The 19851-nt window shown below is 52.7% G+C and overlaps 3 protein-coding genes and 1 long non-coding RNA gene across 4 annotated transcripts; 2 read left to right on the top strand and 2 right to left on the bottom strand.

Moving 5' to 3' along the window:
* The first annotated feature begins 2278 nt into the window (after positions 1-2278).
* On the top strand, positions 2279-5043 carry Pgp (phosphoglycolate phosphatase). Its single transcript, XM_052759117.1, has 2 exons — positions 2279-2997; positions 3091-5043. The coding sequence occupies exons 1-2, from the start codon at positions 2358-2360 to the stop codon at positions 3414-3416; spliced, it is 966 nt and encodes a 321-aa protein (XP_052615077.1). The 5' UTR covers positions 2279-2357; the 3' UTR covers positions 3417-5043.
* Positions 5044-5173: 130 nt separating this feature from the next.
* Bricd5 (BRICHOS domain containing 5) lies at positions 5174-7474 on the top strand. The gene is made up of 5 exons (XM_052759122.1): positions 5174-6225; positions 6414-6569; positions 6642-6743; positions 6999-7152; positions 7247-7474. The coding sequence occupies exons 1-5, from the start codon at positions 6094-6096 to the stop codon at positions 7339-7341; spliced, it is 639 nt and encodes a 212-aa protein (XP_052615082.1). The 5' UTR covers positions 5174-6093; the 3' UTR covers positions 7342-7474.
* Mlst8 (MTOR associated protein, LST8 homolog) lies at positions 7306-11130 on the bottom strand. Its single transcript, XM_052759118.1, has 9 exons — positions 11000-11130; positions 10338-10539; positions 10125-10176; positions 9880-10042; positions 9474-9549; positions 9239-9391; positions 8363-8487; positions 8081-8244; positions 7306-7986 (listed from the first exon to the last, which is right to left on the bottom strand). The coding sequence occupies exons 2-9, from the start codon at positions 10464-10466 to the stop codon at positions 7868-7870; spliced, it is 981 nt and encodes a 326-aa protein (XP_052615078.1). The 5' UTR covers positions 10467-10539; positions 11000-11130; the 3' UTR covers positions 7306-7867.
* Positions 11131-17937: 6807 nt separating this feature from the next.
* Positions 17938-19659, bottom strand: LOC128123096 (uncharacterized). The gene is made up of 2 exons (XR_008222568.1): positions 19471-19659; positions 17938-19242 (listed from the first exon to the last, which is right to left on the bottom strand). It is a non-coding gene; the product is annotated as an uncharacterized LOC128123096 (long non-coding RNA).
* Between the last annotated feature and the right edge of the window lie 192 nt (positions 19660-19851).

Genomic DNA, 19851 nt, shown 5'->3' with positions numbered 1-19851 from the left:
GGGGATGGGAACATGAGGGATCGGGTTGGTCGAGTTGGGGGAGATATGGAGGGGGAGAGGAATGAAAGAGATATCTTGATAGAGGAGGCTATTTGGGGGTTAGGGAGGAACCTGGTGTCAGGGAAACTCCCGGGAATCCACAAGGATGGCCTCAGCTAAGACTTCTTGCAATAGTGGAGAGGGTGCCTGAACTGGCCTCCTAAAATCAGATTGGCGACTACCCCAATTGTCATCAGAGAGCCTTCACCCAGTAACTGATGGAAGCGGACGCAGAGACCCACAGCCAAGCACTGGGCCAAGCTCCAGGAGTCCTGCTGACAAGAGGGAGGAGGGATTGTATGAGCAAGGGGGAGTCAAGATCATGACAGGGGAACCCACAGAGACAGCTGACCTGAGCTAGTGGGAGATCACAGACTCTGGACTGACAGCTAGAGAGCCTGCACTGGACCGACCTAGGCTCTCTGCATGTGGGTGACAGTTGTGTAGCTTGATCTGTTTGTGGGGCCCCTAGCAGTGGGATCAGGACATGAGCCTGATCCCCACTCTGGGATGCCTGGCCCAGCCTTGATGCAGGGGGAGGAGCTTGGTTCTCCTTCAACTTGATAAACCATGCTTTGTTGACTCTCACGGGAGGCCTGTCCTTTTTTAAATAGGGAGGGGGTTAGATGGGAGGTGAGGGGAGGGAACAGGAAGAGAGGAGGGAGGGGAAACTGGTTCGTATGTAAAATAAATGAAAAAAATTGAAAATAATATATATTATTAAAACAAAAAAGGAATGAAGAACCAGCCTGCCTCTATCTTAGGCTTAAAAGCCATCTTATAGTAAAGATAAACTAGGTTGATTACTATTTATGATTAAATCTGTTTCTCACGGATTGGGCTATGCCTACTTGTGATCTTAACTGCACATGGTTCTGGACTGCCTGTTCCAGGAATGGCAATCATGTCTTTGTTTCCCAAGTTGTTTATAACCTCTTGCACCATACCTTTGTTTCAAAAGGTTATATGGCCACCCGTGACTACCTTGTTATGCCTACCCTGCAACCATGTCTTTGTTTCAGGAGGTCGTTAGGACCTTATGTTCTGTTACTATAACCTGACCTATTTTGCCTGCCAAATCTCCCATTTGGAAACCCCCTACCTCTGAGCTTTATAAAAGCCTGGTTTTCCACACATCCAATGCTGACCTCTTGAACCCTGCCTCAGGGGGAGGCAGCCCATGTACACGAATAAAAAAGCTTGGTTTAACTAATTGTTTGCTTTAGTTAATTTGGCCATGATGATCTGGGTCTGTGATATTTCTCCTCCTGTCTCTGGGATTAAGAGTACGATCTTTAGTCGAAATTCCTCTAGTCCAAAGGCAAGAATTTCAAAAACACTAGAACAAACAAATTAGAGTGAATATATAATCGAAGCCAGAAATGTGGTTGGGGGATATCCGTTATTGACCAGACAGTAATATAAGAGGACTTTTGTGAAATGTTGGAATTATGTTATATCTGATACTTGACACATGAGCATATTAATATGTAAAAATTGAATTGATCTGTACTTAAGACTTAAGCCCATCATTGTATACTATGTCTCAATAAAAGTGTTCTAGTTGATGAGGACGATAATAGCTACCAGTTGCTGAGTATCATACTGTCGGCAATGTCCCCCTGGATCTGAATCCCACTGCTTTGCCATTACTGGTTCATGTCACTTCGAGGTCCTGGGAAACCGTCTTGAAGAACTGAAGGTGGGAACGCAAGTACCTTTGGGAAAGGAAGTTCCCAAAGACTCCAAAGACTCAAGGTTCAAGCGCCGACTTCTCGGCTAAGGCGCTTACGTGACTGCGGTGCTGGTGGCCCCTCCCGCCGTGCTCCTGCAGATAGCCCCGCCCAAGCAAGGCCTCCAGAAGAAGTAGCCAATCAGCAGCCGGCCTGGCCCGGGGTCACTGACCTGGAGTCTCCGTCACCTAGGCTGACCACCAGTTTCCAATGAGCGAGCTACCCCGCGGCCATCCACGATCAGCCTCCTTATGTCCCGTGCCATTCGCGGCCCGCAGCGTTTCCGCAGAGTACGCTTTACCCTTGCCGGTTGGCGCTGCGCCAGCCAATCATTGGTGTTTCCGGGCCAGACAGCCAATGGCCGTCCGCCTCCGCGCCGGCCTCGCGACGGTCGCGGCTATGCGCCTTGCTGCTCGCGGGAAACGGAGGTGGATTGGCGCAAGCAGGGGCCAATGGGCGGTGCGCACGAGGAGCGGGGCCAATGAGCGCTCCAGAGGCGGGGCGGGCGCCGCGGCGGGCGGCTGCGAGGAGCGGCCGGTAGTGGTGGCGGCGGTGGCGGGTGGCGGCAGCGGTCAGCGGTCGGCCATGGCGGAGGCGGAGGCCGGCGGCGACGAAGTCCGCTGCGTGCGGCTGAACGCCGAGCGGGCCAAGGTACTGCTGGCCGACGTAGACACGCTGCTGTTCGACTGCGATGGCGTGCTGTGGCGCGGCGAGACGGCTGTGCCCGGCGCGCCGGAGACGCTGCGGGCGCTGCGGGCCCGCGGCAAGCGCCTGGGCTTCATCACCAACAACAGCAGCAAGACTCGCAGGGCCTACGCGGAGAAGCTAAGGAGCTTGGGTTTCGGCGGCCCGGTGGGACCCGACGCGGGCCTCGAGGTCTTCGGCACGGCCTACTGCAGCGCGCTCTATCTGCGCCAGCGCCTGGCCGGCGTGCCGGACCCCAAGGCCTACGTGCTGGGCAGCCCGGCCTTAGCCGCCGAGCTGGAGGCCGTGGGTGTCTCCAGCGTGGGTGTGGGCCCGGAGGCGTTGGAAGGCGAAGGTCCGGGCGACTGGCTGGCCGCGCCGCTCGAACCCAACGTGCGCGCGGTAGTGGTGGGCTTCGACCCACACTTCAACTACATGAAACTCACCAAGGCCGTGCGGTACCTGCAGCAGCCCGACTGTCTGTTCGTGGGCACCAACATGGACAACCGGCTCCCGCTGGAGAACGGCCGTTTCCTTTCGGGTCCGTGCGCCTAGGGGCTGGAGGTTGGAGGGCGGGCCCAGCCCTTCCGTGTCTTCTGACCCCCAGCGTCCCCTTCCCTCCTTCGCCCTGCAGGTACCGGCTGTCTGGTGCGAGCCGTGGAGATGGCCGCCCAGCGCCAGGCGGACATCATCGGGAAGCCTAGCCGCTTCATCTTCGACTGCGTGTCCCAGGAGTATGGCATCAACCCGGACCGCACCGTCATGGTGGGAGACCGCCTGGACACAGACATCCTCCTGGGCACCACCTGTAGCATGAAGACTATCCTGACCCTCACCGGAGTCTCCAGTCTTGAGGATGTGAAGACTAATCAGGAAAGTGACTGCATGTACAAGAAGAAAATGGTCCCTGACTTTTATGTTGACAGCATAGCCGACCTCTTGCCTGCCCTTCAAGGTTAAAGATCTAGTATCTTTAATCTCTGGAATAAAAAAAAAATGAAAATCAGTTACCTAAATTAATAGGTGGGGCTTACAAATGGCTCAGTTAGGTTGCTACAGGTTAATTGGAGTTAAGCAAAGGCAGTAGTTAACCTTGTAAGGTTAAAGTAAGTAAACTTTGGGGGGGGGTGTTGTTTACAGATGATTGTATTTTAAGATGCACTTTTAAACTTGGAAGGCATTATGGGGTGGGCCCTGGGCTTTATATGTATTGGCAGGGGTGGGCATAGCGTCTCCCCGGGATTCAGGTTACCTGAAGTGGGTCAAGGGTTTTGTGTCGTGCTTTATACTGAAAAATGTTTTCAGAGATCAGACCCTAGGGTGGGCGAAGAGGAAAGGGCGGACTCTTGATGAGACTCGTGTGCCCACCAAGAACTGAAGTTTCCCCCAATGTCATCCTGCAGCAGAGAAGCCTGCTGCTGTGCATTTCCTCACCTGCAGGGTGGGGGTGGGGAAGCTACTCCCAGGTGGGATCACTGTTGTTGGGGTTTAGTATGCTGCCCTTGACAACTTCCACTCACCCCTACTTCCTTGAAAACCTCTTTGATGTCACAATTGTCTGTTTCAGATGCCCAGCACTACAGCCCCTCATGCACAGTAACAGCCTAGCTAAATTTTGGCTCTCTTGTGTGAATTTAAACCCACATGTGTCACTGAGTGTGGTCTGCTGAGCAGCCAGGCGGGTATGGATGCTTGCACTGAACTCCATACTGCTGTACAGGAATCTTAAAACTGTTTATTTTTTAAAAAAATTTTTTTTCTTCTTAAACTACTGAACAACATTGTCAAGTGTGGAATTGGATCTTAAGTGTATGGATTAATAGCTGTGCTGACTCAAGGGTAAATCCAACTGAAGAAATCTCACACCCCAGTCAGCAGCATAGCTCGTGTGCAAGCCAAGGATTGCCTTGTTTCCCAGAGTGCCCTCTGGGTATGGAAGGAAAGAAGTCCTGAGAATAGTCTCTAACAACACATCCAACCTCCCTTGCCTGTGTCCTTTGGGTTGTGGCTGGGTTATATGTCGGTGCTCCACAAAACCATCTATTTCCAGCCAGAAGGCCCACCTTACCAACCAGTTGGCTTCTCAGCATCTCTGGCCTTTTCCTCGGCTCTGCAAGTCTCTGACCTTTAGCAGTCTACTGAGCAGACTGGGCAGCGTTCATGGGGCAAGCCCAGGAAGCTGTTCCTTTTGGCTTAGTCCTTCCTTCCTGGCACCTTGCCCTGTACCAAGTGGCTACTCATGATCACAGCACTTCACCTGTTCACCAGGTTCTCAACAATAAAATGTATCCCATGCCTGAAGCTGCTCCCAGGTCAGGGGTGGCTGGGAGTGGAATAGTGCCATAATTCAACTGAAGGCAGCAGTGCCTGTGACACTGGCGGGGCAGATCCTCTGTGAGGGTGGCTCCGTGAATCTGGGTAACGCACAGACCTGTCACGGCATTATCACCCACATTAGGAGCACTCAGCAGATGCAGCAGCAAGGATTGCCCCTTCTAGTACTGAGCAGCCCGAGAACCTGTGTGTGTTAACTGCTGGCTTGTTTCACTGTGTGAACTCAAATGCACATTAAACTCTCAAACCCGCACTGCCTTCCTCTATCTATTTTGAGTAGCAGCTGTCTAGCTATGGGTGGAGAGCAAGGCAGGAATACTGAGGGTGGGCTGGGATCCCAGCTCCAAAATCTTACACAGTGGACATGACCCTGCAGCCCCACCCTTCTTGTGAGGAACAGGTCCTGAGGAAACAGGAAGTATTAGCATAAAAGCAGAGTTGAATAAAGCTACTGGGTAAAACATGTGGATGTGTGTACAGCTGACCTATCCTGTCAAATAGCTAAGACAGAACAAGGACCAGAACAGTTAACAGCTTGGTTAGAAAAAACATGATAGCGAACAGGCTGGCCTAGACCCTGATGTGCAGCAAGCCGTTGCTGTAGTCCAGCCTGGAGCCCACTTGTCACACACAGGAATATCCGCAGCCCCATCTGGTGTTCATAGGGTCTGGAAAGAGGCTTGGGAGTTTGTGGCGAAAGTAAGAAAGCAATTAGCCTCATACTGATGGTTCATTGAACATTTATTGATGGTTCATGTGTCTAGCTCAGGAGTCCAGATATAACTGACTCCCAAGGAAAAAAATCTGCCCAACCAGACAAAATGATCCTGGACAAGACCTAGCCAGTTGTTCTGACTTCCCACCAAGGCCTGCTTTCACCTGCTCACAGAAACCATGTTCTGCATAGGCCAGCTGTCCAGAGACATGCCTGGTGACCAGTAATCACAGTGGAGAGAGGGCTGTCCTGGCTCTGACCCGGGCTATCAGATACTGGGAGGAAGCAGTGGGATCAGGAGGGGAGGATACAGTTTGACTCATCAAAGGCATCCTGAGGTTTCCCTGGCTGACTCCTCCAAGGGGCCGTAGACAATCAGTGCATTGTCAGCGGCTGTAGCATGGAGCGAGGGCACATCCACACTGAAAGCCTCAGGTCCAGGCTTCTTGAGGTAAGTGTCTCTACCATCCCCACACAAGAACACAGGGATAGATACCGCAGGAGACAGGAGTGTTACCATCCACCATCAACCCTTTCCCTGAGGAAGTGGGATCCCTGGTCTCTAACCCAGAAGCCCCACTGACAGTAATGTGCCCCCAGGTGAAGACTAAAACCTGCCCTAGGGGCTGGAGAGCTGCAGGCCTGCTGCTACTGCTGACACTGGCCACTGCAGGGGCCCTAGCTGGAGGGCTTCTTGGCTTCCTGTACAGCCCTCCCAAGGTGAGCCACTCCTCAAGCCCAGGGGTATACGGAGTGGGAAGGGGGCAAGAAGGCCAGTACCTGTTAATCCTCCCATAGGGCCAGGCCTAAACACTAGCCTTGAGCAGACCGAGAACCAAAAGGAACAAAGGCCTACTCTGGTGATGTGGAAATACAGATGTCAGGGCTGAATTCCAAATACCCCTTAGCCATTGTTGCAGATGCTCCAAAAGACCTTCTCAAGCTCCAGGGTGCCCTGGCCCAACCAAACCACTCTAGTGGACGTGGCCCAGAACATGGCAACTATCGTGGTGTCTCCGCTTCAGAACAACCACAGCTGGGCCGTGCTGTTCGACGGGCAAAGTGTGAGTAGGCTTGGGAGGGGGACAGAGTGGAGGTATCAGGGGTGGCCTTGACTTACCTATCTGCCTTCCCAGGGCTACATCTGTTACCGCCCTGCAGAGCACCAGGCCTGCTTCCTCCGTCTGATGGAAGCCCAAGATTGGGAGACCCTACGGCTGCTGGTGAACACTTCCAGGGTGAGCAGTACCACTTGGCTTGCCGCCCCTCCCACCCACCCCCAAGGCCAGGGGACAAACAAAAGGTCCTCTGTGCAGCCCGGCTGGGCCAGCCAAGGCTCTGGTTTCAGGGGAACAGAAAGCTCTATCTTCCCCTCACTAAGGTTGTTGACAGGAGCAGGTGGAAGGGCCATCAGGCTGGGGCGGAATATGGATGCCCCACCCAGCCAGGACCAAGGAAACACTATATGGTGGCCCACTAGAGTCTTTCTGCAGGCCCAAGAATCCCGTGTACCTGGCCAAGACACCCACTATGCCCAGGAGCTGCTGGCAGTTTTAGGGGGCCATACCGTGGACCCTGCCCAAGTGGGAGCTTCGGTGCAACACCTTTGCGTGGATACTCCCATCTACTGGGCCCGACGAGCAGAGGGTGAGTTGGGGTAGGTTGAGCAAAGAGGCCTATGGCTCCTGCAGGACAGTACTGGGTGGGAGCCCTTGGGACTCATGAGTTCCCTTCTCCCCAGGGCCCCAGAGACAGCGGCTGATCTACCTCTGCATTGACATCTGCTTCCCGAGCAACATCTGTGTGTCCGTCTGCTTTTATTACCTTCCAGACTAAGCCCCCTACCGAGCCCTCATGGCCTTTGGTCCCACAGGCCACTCCTGTCCCTACAGGTCAGCAAGCTGGTCAGGTCACCAGCACCAACAAAGGGCAGCTGACAGTGGGGACAAATAAACCCAGATTACCCGGCCATAGTGGTAATTTCTGGGGGCCTCAGGACCTATACAGGGGTAGAGAGGGACAAAAGTGGGGGGTAACGTACCTGGGAAATGGGCACCAACCTCGGATCTCAACCGTTCCAAGCCCTCTGGGTCTAGCCTCTAAAGGGAGAAAAGACTCCCAGTCCAGGCCCATGGAGTCTGGCTTAGTGAGCCTTCTGACAACAAACTGGGCATGGAGAGTCCCAGGGTAGAGTGGCCAACAGTCTAGGTTGGCCAAAAGGGGCCAGGGTAGTCTGGTCAGGTCCAGCTGGCCTGACATGCAGAGGCTGACCTGAGAGGCCAGGATATTGTTCAGGTACATCCTGTTAGAGCCACTATACCAGGCAGTTCTGACTGCCCAACGCAGCCTCAAGGGGTAGAGGCTAACCCAGCACGCTGTCATTGAAGGCCAAGCAGACGACAGCTTTCTGATGGCCACCATACTCTCTCTTGATCTCTCCAGTCTCTACACACCAGAGCCGGGCCAGGTTGTCAGAGGAAGCTGCAAGAAGGGTCAGGCAGAAGGAAAGCAGCAACCATGAATGACCTCTCTAGAGGCCTAGGCAATCGGGGGGAGACAGGAGGGCAGGGCTCACCTGTGACTATATACTGGGAGTCCCCTGAGAAGGCACAGCCCCACATCCAGCCACGAGATGACTCTCCAGGGTTACTACTCTTGATGCTGAGCTCCGTCATCAGGGAGAAGTTGGATGTCCTCCAAATTTTACATGTCTGGTCAGCTGAACAGGTAGCAAGGAGCCTGGGGTTGGACATTGGGTATCTCAGCAGCTACTACTACCCTGTATCCACTTACCACACACCAGGTAGTGTCCCCAGCCCCTGCATATGCCCCCTCCCCCCAGGACCCTAACACGCACGTGGAGTCAGGGCTGAAGCGACATTGCAGGGCATAGCGTGTGTGGGCTGGGATCTTGGTCTTGGGAATGAGCTGAGTCACCTCGTCACCAATGCCCCCTGTCAGGTTCCAGACATAGCAGTTTCCCTATAGGATAGGAGGGCAGTCATTCAAAACCCAGACCCTCAGCTCTGGCCTTGGATCCAGGGATGCCTGGGCCAGGGTAGGAAGGTTGGCATCTTGGGTCAGATCTATAGAAAGCTTGGCCCCAACAAGGAACAATGCCGAGCCAGCCAAAAGCAGGAGGCCACACAGGCTAAGGACTTAAACACAGCTCCCTTGAGGCTGCTGCTGGCCAACAGAGATGTGCAGGAGAGGAGGTGGTAAGGAGGGCACCCAAATAGATGTAACAACCCAAGGCTGGGAAGAAGGAGTGCAAGGATGTGGAACAAGTGATGTTCTGGGATTTAAAAGGAGAAAATGAGACTAGAGATGAAAGCAGGGATCAAACCAAAGCATCCTGCAGTCCATGAGGAGCCAGAGCACCTTAAGAAGAGTACAGCCTGCCATAAGGCTAAAGGACACTTCTACAGTTGAAGGAGAACAAACCAGGTATCCCAGGAAGGCCACAGAGAAGTCTGTCAGTATCAGGGAAGGTCAAAGTCATGGACAGGAACATAAAAGAAAAGGAGGAATAACCGGCCCTGAGAAATCTGGTGAGGTGCCGAGTGTGGGTAGGCTATGGCAGACAGCAAGGTGGACATCAGGAGTGGTACCCAAGTGCCTGACTTTGGGAGCTGGGTGGAAAACGTAGAGGGGCCTGAGGGACAACCAGGGAGTCAACTCCTCTGCAGAAGAGGAGGGACTAGGTGCTGCTGCACCCAATCCCAGTACTCACAGCACTATTGACGGCTGCCATGTAGCTGGCATCGGGGTCAATGTGGGCAGACGTGATGGAAACCTCAGGCTCAGGGATCAGCTGCTCGTTGTGGTCTGTCTTCAGGTCCCAGATGTGGATAGCACCGCTCTGGTCACCCACAATGAGTTCTGCCTGGGATGTAGTGGGGGTAAGACGTGGCACTATCTCTGCCCTCCAAAGCCCCTAGGTACCTGGCCCCATGAGCGCTTCTCACCTGGTTGGGATGCAGACACACACAGTTAATGGGCGCGTTCACCTGGAAGATGCGTTGGCACTGCAGGTTCCTGGACCTGGGGGTCAGGGTTGCGCACGGTGTCTGTTACCAGTGTCCCACCAAAAGCCCCCTTCCCTGCTAGTAAGAGTTGCTTCCACCTTAGGAGCTTGTGGAATTTGGCTCATCCCCACAGATGGTAGTGTGAGCCCAGTAAAAAGGGAATGAAAGTCCGGCCGCTAGCCTGAAGGCAGGGCTGGCTCTTTGATGTCCATCCTGGTTTCCTTCTTCCCTCAAAGGCCCACTCAAAGCCCCCTTGATTAGTCTGTTCATAGAACACCTGCCCAAGGACAGTCCCCTGGCAGCCCTCTCCCCAGGCAGCCATCCTCTCCAGCCCAGCACTCGACACCTGAGGTCCCAGATTCGAGCCGTGCAGTCCTCTCCGCCCGTGTACATCCAGCGGCCATCCTCATGAAAGCCCACAGATGCAATGTTCTTATTGACTCCGTCATAACTGATGATGGGGTTGGGGTTATTGGAGTTGAGATCATACATGCGGATATGTTGATAACCTAGGGACACAGTCTGAATTGAAGCATGGGTGCCAGGTAGTCCTGCCACCAGGCAAGGGCAGAGGTCAAGAATCTTAGGTACCTGCAGCAGCAATCATGCTTCGGTCTGGTGTGATCTCCAATGCATTCACCTGCTGAGTATGTTAAGGGTGATAGGAAGGGAACCCTGGAAAGGGAGGCCTTGTGGCCATAGGCCATCAAGACCTCCACGACCTGGCCTGAGTTTCCCCAGGCACTTGTCATTCATACTTAATCCTGGCCAGCACCACCCTGCCTGCTCCCAAGTGGAGGATACGGAGTCCTGATGCTGCACTGTTCGAGTGCAGATGCCACTATGCGCCTGCCAAAAGCGCACAGTGTGGTCATAGCCTGCAGTTGCCAAGATGACAGGGTCACTGCCCACTGTGCCTGGGGTGGTGTTCATTGTTTGATAGCAGGGAAAAATGAGGCCTGCACTGGGCCAAGAGCTGATAGGCAAGGTCCAAAGGTCAAAACATCTACAGGAAAAGATGTATGTATGAGAAAACAATCTGCACACTACACAGAGTATTATCTCTTTAAAGATAAGAAAAATGAGAGAGGCGACTCAGCTCCTCTGCTTCCCTGCATGCGCATGCATTCCTTCAGCTTCACCAGCAGGGATGGAGACGTCACCCCGCCTGCAGCCAGCAGGAGGCAGTCACACATAGAGGGCAATCACAGGGGCGCCGTCTGCCGCAAGGGTAGGCAACGCATGCGCAGGGCGACTTGGGGAAAAGCCGGGCAACGCTGCTGCTGCGCATGCGTAGCTGACCGGCATTGGGATCTGATGGGTGGGGGCACTATGTGGCAAGACCCCCGAGCTCCCCTGTGCTGTGCAGACCGCCCTGGCTCTGTCCTACCAGCTTGATTCCCCCGACCGCACCCTCCTAGCCACCCAGCGGCTGGTACGCAGCCCTTGTCCCGCGGCCTCCGTACCTTACACACGCTCAGCACTCTGCCTTGGTCCAGGACTGCGAGGCGAGTAGGAGCGAGTCGATAGAAGCCGGGCCGAACCTAGAGTTATCGATAGCTGCTCTGGGCGAGACCATGAGTCCGGGGAGTGGGGGAATGGGCAGAGATACCAAAGTTCTGAAACGAGGAACTGCAGAAGCGGTCACGCGCGGAGTGGGCGTCAGCCGTGACCCCAGCCTTGTACTCACTGGACATCACAGCCATGGTGCGGATGCCTATTTCCAGGCTTGGTTCCCAGGAAGGATCGCACTGTCGTTGTCCCCCTACCCCTGCGCACATATACAGTCCCCTACCCTACCTATCAAGCTACAATTTCCAGGCAAATACAAAACTTTCAGATTAAAAAAAAAATTTTTTTTTTGTATAGACATATCTCAAACGTTGTACTAAAAGAATTACTTTCTTACAAGAAGCTCAAATGCAACTGGGCATTCTGTACTTCTATTTGCTTTATCTGGTAACCCTAGTCTGGGCCCTTTCAGACCTGTCCAGCCCCAGTCTGACCCTCAGTGCATACAAGTTAGCCTAGGAACTCCTTTAAAACTGCAGATTCTCATGCCTCCATTTTTTTTGTGGGGGGGAGGGAGTTCGAGACAGGGTTTCTCTGTGTAGTTTTGATGCCTGTCCTGGAACTTGCTCTGTAGACCAAGCTGGCCTCGAACTCACAGAGATCCCCCTGGCTGTGCCTCCCGAGTGATGGGATTAAAGGCATGCGCCACCACGCCAGGCGCCTCCATTTTTATTACAGCCCTCCGAACTCCACGAAGTTAGCCTTGTTTTCCCATGATTCCTTCCCACAGCACCTATAGATGGGGCTGCAAACCCCTTTTTCCTCTGACCACAGAAAGGTTGAGTCCAGATCCTCGGCTAAAGCCAATTCCTGTCCATGCACCCAGGTCCTTGATCATAGACACCCCCCCCCCCCCCCCCGCGCTTCCTTTTCCCAGGCCCTCTTTACCTTTACCTCCTTAGCTTGTTCTCTCCCTCCCTCTCTCTCTCTCTCTCTCTGTTTTTTTTGAGACAGAGTTTCTCCGTGCTAGCCTCGAACTCACAGAGATCCACCTGCCTCTACCTCCTGAGATTAAAGGTGTGCACCACCACCACCTGGCTTTGTTTTTTCAACCAGGGTTTGTTTGGTATCCCACAGTGGCTTCAAACTTATGTAGGCAGGATGACCTTGAACTTTAAGTCCCCTGTCCCTCACCGTAGGCTTTGCACATGCTAGGCAAGTACACTACCATCTGAGTGTCAATGCTAATTCCAGCCTCCCCTTACTTAGCGTTTTAGAACTAAAAACAATCCCAATACTCTTTCCAGCTCAACTCTCTCCTCCAAAGAGCTGTCCTCACTGTGTTGGTAGCTCCACTTGCTACCTCCCCCTCATTCCTCAAGCTTTACCCCCAGCTCTTTGGAGAAATTCCTCAAGGCCACTGCCCAGCTTAATCTGCCAAGCCTGGTAGATACTTTCTTTCCACCTCTTGACCCTTGTGTACTGTGGATGACAGAAAATCTCATCTCCTGCTTTGTGCCCTAGTACCAGTACCAGATCTACCTCAATGGGCTCTCTTCCTTTCCCCTCCTCCTCCTGACACTCCCCTTTTCTCTTTGCCTTACCCGAGAGGCTCTGTGGCTTCCTATGCCATCTTTAGTCTGGTGTCCCGCCACTTTAATCTCCAACTTCCAGGCTCTTGAAGCACATCTAGTTCTCTGTTAAATATGGCACACAATGGCCAGGCGGTGGTGGCACACACCTTTAATCCAGATCTCTGTGAGTTTGAGGCCAGCCTGGTCTACAGAGCGAGTTCCAGGACAGCCAGGGCTACACAGAGAAATCCTGTCTTGAAAAACCAAAAAAAAAAAAAAAAAAAAAAAAAAAAAGGCACACAAATACACACATGCCGCACAGAGCACACCACCTCTCATGCCTAGGGTAACCCCTCAGGGACCAGTTATCCTGTGTGAGCAGTGTCCAACTCTGTGTTATAACTGGCTATAATCTGAGTACATCCCTCATCCTTGCCATTTTCAGCCAACGATTTCACCCGGCACCCACCTCCTCACATCTTTTTTTCCCCTAGACAGGGTTTCTCTGTGTAGCCCTGGCTGTCCTGGATCTCTCTTTGTAAGCCAAGCTGGCCTCGAACTCACAGAGATCCACCTGCCTCTGTCTCCCGAGTGCTGGGATTAAAGGCGTGCACCGCCACCGCCACCACCCACCCGCACATCTTGGGAAGCCCTGTTCTAGTCCCCCTTTAACAGTCAGCCTGTTTGCCACACCCTCTTCTTTCTCCTCCTCCTCTTCTTCACATCATTTCATGCATCCCAGGCTGGTTGCTCGGTAACTAAAGATGACCCTGACCTCCTCCTGCCACCACAAGTGCCGGAGTCACAGATGTGCCTGTGTGGTCTTTTGCAAACTGAAATCTGGCCTTATTAATCCACAAGAGTCTTCAGGGGTTCTGGAAACCTTCCAGGTTCCTGGGTCTAGCCCTAATCTCTCCTCCCCTCAGGCCACTGGTTCAGTGGAGGATGTGACAGTCTTTCACCACACCCTGACTTAGGTCCTTTGCCTATGCCTAGGCTGTTCTTCCCTCCACCCCTTCACCTACCCAGCTCTTGGCTCTCTCATAAAGCAACCTTCACTTTATGAGCTTGTTCTTTGTGGGACTTTGTGCTGGTTCAGGTGAAACACACAAAGCATAAAATTGTCCCTTTATTAAAGGTTTGTTTTTATTTATGGGTATGTGTGTGTGTCCATGTTATTATGCATACATGCATGCAGGTGCCTTCAGAGGCCAGGAAAGAGTATATGATCCCCTAGAGCTGGGGGTTACAGGTAGTAATGAGCTACCTGATTATAAGTGCATTGGTGTTTTGCCTGCATGTATGTCTGTGTGAAGGTGTCAGATCTCTTGGAACTGGAGTTACAGACAGTTGTGAACTGCCATGTGGGGGCTGGAAACTGAACTCAGATCCTCTGCAAAAACAGAATTGCTCCTAACTGATGAACCATCTCTCTAGTCGCACAATTGGCCATTTAAATTGAACAGTTCAGGCAAGGGATGCAAATCAGTAGTAGAGAGACTGCCTGGTACATTCTAGGCCATCCCAGCAATACATAAATAAAAACAGAATGAATAATTTAGTCAACATGACAATCCTGGCACTTGGGAACCTGAGTTAGGAGGATCGTGAGTTCAAGGCCAGCCTCACTTGTCTACATAATGAGAACCTGTATTTAAAAAAGAATCGGAGCCGGGCGGTGGTGGCGCACGCCTTTAATCCCAGCACTCGGGAGGCAGAGGCAGGCGGATCTCTGTGAGTTCGAGGCCAGCCTGGACTACCAAGTGAGTTCCAGGAAAGGCGCAAAGCTACACAGAGAAACCCTGTCTCGAAAAACCAAAAAAAAAAAAAAAAAAAAAGAATCGGATCCGGGCGGTGGTGGCGCACGCCTTTAATCCCAGCACTCGGGAGGCAGAGGCAGGCGGATCTCTGTGAGTTCGAGGCCAGCCTGGTCTACAGCGCGAGATCCAGGAAAGGCACAAAGCTACACAGAGAAACCCTGTCTCGAAAAACCAAAAAAAAAAAATAAAAAATAAATAAATAAATAAATAAAAAAGAATCGGGCTGGAGATATGGCTCAGCAGTTAAGAGCAGTGGCTGCTCTTCCAGATGACCCGGGTTCGATTCCCAGCACCCATATGGCAGCACACAACTGTCTATAACTCAAGTTCCAAGGGATCTGACACCTTCACACAGACATACATGCAGGCAAAACACCAATGCACATATAATAAAAAGAAGATAAAAAAAAAAGAATCAGCTGGGCGGTGGTGGCGCACGCCTTTAATCCCAGCACTCGGGAGGCAGAGCCAGGCGGATCTCTGTGAGTTCGAGGCCAGCCTGGGCTACCAAGTGAGTCCCAGGAAAGGTGCAAAGCTACACAGAGAAACCTTGTCTCGAAAAATCAAAAAAAAAAAAAAAAAAGAATCAATTCAATGGTACAGTGACTTAGTGCATTGACACTGTGCAACTACTACCTCTACGTGGCTACCAGATGTTTCCATCCTTCCCTTAAAAGAATAAGCAGAAGCCGGGCGGTAGTGACACACGCCTTTAATCCCAGCGCTGGGGAGGCAGAGCCAGGCAGATCTCTGAGTTTGAGGCCAGCCTGGGCTACAGAGTGAGTTCCAGGACAGCAGGGATGCATGCTGAAACCCTGTCTTGAAGAGAGAGAGCATAGGCAGTTACTCCCACCCTCTTTCCCCAACCCAGGCCCTGGAAACCACTAACCTTGTCTCTGTGAATTGGCCTCTGCTGGACATTTCCTATCAATGGAAAGACAAATTTATAGCCTTTTGTATCTTGTTTCTCTACTTAGCATTGTGTTCTCAAGGTTCATTCAGTGGTATGGGTCACTATGTCATTCCTTTCTGTGGCTAAACAGTATCCCATTGTGTGCATGGACCTCGTTTTATTTGTTTGATGATGGACAACTGAGTTATTTCCTTCTTTCAGCCATTGTGACATAGCGCTGCTATAAATGTTTGTGTATGCAAGCATTTGTGTGCATACATGTTTTCATGTGACTTGGAACTATTTTAGGGATGTGTGGTGATATATTGTGTATCAACTAAAGCTTGCCTGAGGGTCAGAGGACAGAGCCAGCCACTTGATTAAACATAGAGGCCAGGCAGTGGTGGCACACACCTTTAATCCTAGCACTCAGAAGGCAGAGATCCATCTGGATCTTTGTGAGTTCAAAGCCACCCTGAACTATATGAGAGTGATTCAGTCTAGGAGAGAAACAGAGCCAGGCAGTGGTGGCACACACCTTTAACCCTGGTACTTGGGAGTCACACACCTTCAATCACAGCACTTGAGATCTCACACCTTTGCTACCAATATTTGGGAAGCACAAGCCATTAATCCCAGCACTAGGAAGGAAGTGAAATGACTGGGCAGAGAAAGGCATATAAGGCAGAGGAGAGAGGAACTAGGTCTTTCAGCTGAGGACTCCGAGGCTTTCAGTCAGAGGATTCCTGGAGATAGGATCTCGCCTTCCATTTGGCCTGAGGTTTTGGTAGTGGTGAGAAGTTTCTCTAGTGGCTTGTTCCTTTGTCTCTCTGATCTTTCAGCATTTACCCCAATATCTGGCTCTAGGTTTTTATTTTAAAGCCATTTAAGATTCGTGCGACAGGAATGGAATTACTGGGTCACGTTAGCTCTATGTTCAGCCACTGAGACATTTCTCCAGCCTGCTATGTTCAACTTTTTGAGGAACTGTCAACACATGATGAGTGTTTTCACTACATCATACTTAGTGTTCTATAGTGACTTCGCTCAGGAGGCTCAGTCCCCCATCTGGGGACATCTTGTCAGAAAACAGGCCCAGAGCTGCAGAATTGCTGTCAAAGGCTCATGACTGCAAGATGGTGGACCCCAGTTTGGCTCAGCTGCAGTCCAGACCCCACTCTCTTCTGACCTCATCCTTTCTGGCCAGCTGAGGAGACTGATCCACAGGGACCCTGCACCTCGTCTACCTTACTTATCTTCCTTTTGATGAAGCATAAGCTCCCCAAAAGCAGCTCCACTGAAGTTCAGAGGCAGCTATGGTGAGTCCTGGGCATGCTGGATGGAAGAGGAGAGCCAGCATCAGAAGGATGTTTGAATCAGTATCAGTCAGGATGGGTGGGACCCACGAACACAGGAGAAGAGTGGCCAGATGTGTGTTCCTGAGCTGTTGTCCTTTCTTCGGGACTCTGGGTGGGGCCAGGAACTAAAGGCTGGGATGCTGCAGATGGTCCAACTCAGAGACTGCTGTTAAACTGGGCGTGGCCCTGAGCATTCTGAGCAGCTTCAGCATCTCTGTGGGGTAGGAGGAATCTGGAGCGTGTGGCTTTTGAGCCTTTGTGAGATACTACTCACCGGCATAGCACTTCACAGAGGTGATACCCACAAAAATGACACCTGACATATGCTTCCAGCAGCCCATGAGAAGGCACACTCAACATCACCATTGTCTATGTGAGGGCTGGGTACCAGTGCTTGGGGGATGCCCTGAGCAGGCACACAGCTGACAGGCAGAGGCAGGGGCTGCGGGCTGGCTGGCGGCAGCTAAGCATCCGGGAAGAAAGCCAGTCAGGGCTGCAGTGAAGACGCCATCAGCTCAGCAATTCTGCTGGCTCAGCGGCCCCTCCTCCCAGGATCTTCTTCAGAGGTCTGACATCCTGGAGGGCTGCCCCAGACCCACTGCATCCTTTGCCCCCCAGGGGTAGATGACAGCCTGCTGTGCTGCCCTCATCGCCAGGTGGATGGGGAGGGCATCCAGGCAGGTGAACAACTCTGTATCCATGAAGACATTCCCATCAGCCCTCCAGAGAGAGCTGCTGTCCCATTTTACTGACCGAGCAGCTGAACACCAGGAGCTTGTCCATTATGGTCACTAGTTAACAGCCCCTTGGTCTCCTGGATCCCCCCTGGGCTCTAGACTGACCTAGCAGGGGAAGCCTCTGGCTTTCCTTCTGCCACTGCCCACCCTGTGAAGTAAGGAATCACTGGATCCAGAAGCCCACTGGAGTCCAGATGTCCCTTCCAGACCACAGTATGAATATTTAACTGGGACCCTTGAATTTCCTGCCCCAAAGGATCTAGTCAATTTCTGTGGTCTGCACATCCCTCTTCCCGGGCAGGCGGGCGGGCTATACAATGGGATGCCCACACCTGGCCTGAGGAGTGGCTCAGGGGTTCCTGTTTATGGGGTGTAGCTGATGCTGAAGCTGGACAGAGAACAAGAATATGACAGCTACAGGCAAGGGCCAGTTCTTTACCCAAAAGCAGTCCAAGAATTCTAAATTTAAACTTGCCCTTTCAGGTCTTGGTGAAGGTATATTTGTCAAAGGTAGGAGGCTAGAACATATTTTATTTAATAGGTTATTAGTGTGAGTTACAACATTGAAATAGACATTTGGTGAGTGGGCTTCTGTTTGTATTTTTGCCCTAGGTCCTACAAAGATTATTTACCTTAGCAGCTCCAAACACAGCAATAATAGTCATGATAATAGCTGTTTTCTTTTTATATATTTACTTCTTTTTGTGGTGCTTCCTGTGTGCTTGGCACTGTATCATGTGAAGATGAATCCGATACAGTTGCAATTCCTGCAGGGGGACAGACCCACGAACAGCACACTATTCACAGCAGCTATTTGCTGGGCATTTACTATATCCAGGATTAACTGTGAGGACAGCATCACAATTCACCCTGGAGTGGATGGAGGGGATACATTGTTGACCCACCTTTGACAGAGAGGGTAGATAAAAGACTCGGAAAGACAACGTGACCAGTTCAGGCTGACAAAACAGTAAGGAGAAGAACTGAGGCAGGAATCAATGTAGGTTCAAAGTCCAGACTCATGACCTTGAGACCCAGGGACCTTGTAGCACACACTCAGGAAAAATGGGGACAGTAAATTCAGCTTTATCCCAAATGAGCATCACAGCACCTGACCCTGTGAGAACCATGAATTGGTCACTGTAAAGGATTAGAGGAAGGATTTCTGCATTCAGAGACCTCTTCTGAGAGCCCAACACATTCGAGAAGGCACATTCCCTGAGCCTCATGAGATACTCTACTATGATCAGAATTACATGATCCTGGAAATCCCTGTGCCAGCTGCTTCTCCTCCTCTGCCGTCCTGGACCTGCTGTATGGTCCAGAACCGCAATAAAGTGTGTCAGGCGTGCATATGTGAACCCTCACCAGATTCTCTGTACTGTCTTGCTGGGTTGGGCTGATGCTCTGCTCCTGCTTGTAAATAAGGAAACCGAGGGAGCAGAGCCTTACCCAAGACATGGAGCTCAACTAATGTGTGTCCACAGTGCTGCAGGCAAGATAAGGAGAGGCCTGGAGCAGCCCTGGACTCCAGGCAGGCAGGAGAAAGGTGAGACCTCTCGAGGTGTTGGTCAAGCAGGAAGATCCTGACTGGGAACCTGTTGTGGCTGGAGATTGTTTGGGCTAGGCTAGAATGGTGCGGGGCAGGGCTGGGCTGGGCCTTCAGTGATGCAGAAGCTGGAAGGTTAAGTTCCTTCTCGCTGAACACAGACAGTTACATCCTAGTCGATGCTGAGAGTGGCGAAGTCAAGCTCCCTTCCAGGCTGTCCTCGAAGGAGAACTGTCATCCTGCATTGTTGTAGAGAGAAGCCAGAGGCTGCCAGGGAAGAAGGTGTAGTTGGGGGGAGGGGGTACGGGTTCCCTGACACCGAATTCATTATTGGGAGATTCCTCTTCGCAATCCCTCAACACCTCCCACAGGAACCACGGGCCAGAAATGTCTGACAGCCTCTGGAGGGCCGACACCGGTGGCACTGGTGCCCGACTCCCCGCCCGCCCACTGCCTCCGAGTCCCTCCCCCTCAGGTCCCGCAGCCTCGAGAAACCTCTCCTAGGTTTAGCCTTGCGTCGCCGCCGCCGCCGCCGTGTCGGTGCTCCGCGGCCAGCCCCCCTGCGCACCGTCCCCTGTCCCCGGCGGTCATCCTCGGTTCCCCGCTGTCCGCAGAGGCCTAGCCTGACCCGCGCACCCAAACGTGGGGAGGGGGCGTCGGGAGTGGGGGGGGGGGAGGGCCAATGCGGGGGCGGAGCCTCGGAGCCGGGCGCGCGGCCGGCGCGGGCTGACGGAGGTCAGCGGCCGCGGGAGCGGACCCAGGCGTCCGGGAGGCGGCTCAGACGCGGCGCGCCACCGGGTGCCCGCCGCCGCCGCCGGCTCCCGCCCCTGGGCCGCCCCCCGCCCGTGACGCGCCATCCGTCCCTCCGCGTCGGAG

This window comes from Peromyscus californicus, unplaced genomic scaffold (genome assembly GCF_007827085.1).
Source record: "Peromyscus californicus insignis strain IS unplaced genomic scaffold, ASM782708v3 Scaffold_3__1_contigs__length_106647218, whole genome shotgun sequence".
NCBI lineage: Eukaryota > Metazoa > Chordata > Mammalia > Rodentia > Cricetidae > Peromyscus > Peromyscus californicus.
This window is presented reverse-complemented; position numbering and strand designations above follow the sequence as displayed.

Coding starts and splice junctions, on each gene's coding strand:
- Mlst8 (XM_052759118.1), bottom strand. CDS start 10,466: ATGAACACCACCCCAGGCACAGTGGGCAGTGACCCTGTCATCTTGGCA. Junction 9,550..9,879: donor GCTCGAATCTGGGACCTCAG/GTGTCGAGTGCT, acceptor CCTGACCCCCAG/GTCCAGGAACCTGCAGTGCC. Junction 8,245..8,362: donor CGCTTCAGCCCTGACTCCAC/GTGCGTGTTAGG, acceptor GTCCAACCCCAG/GCTCCTTGCTACCTGTTCAG.
- Bricd5 (XM_052759122.1), top strand. CDS start 6,094: ATGTGCCCCCAGGTGAAGACTAAAACCTGCCCTAGGGGCTGGAGAGCT. Junction 6,226..6,413: donor TCCTGTACAGCCCTCCCAAG/GTGAGCCACTCC, acceptor AATACCCCTTAG/CCATTGTTGCAGATGCTCCA. Junction 6,744..6,998: donor TGCTGGTGAACACTTCCAGG/GTGAGCAGTACC, acceptor GTCTTTCTGCAG/GCCCAAGAATCCCGTGTACC.
- Pgp (XM_052759117.1), top strand. CDS start 2,358: ATGGCGGAGGCGGAGGCCGGCGGCGACGAAGTCCGCTGCGTGCGGCTG. Junction 2,998..3,090: donor GAACGGCCGTTTCCTTTCGG/GTCCGTGCGCCT, acceptor TTCGCCCTGCAG/GTACCGGCTGTCTGGTGCGA.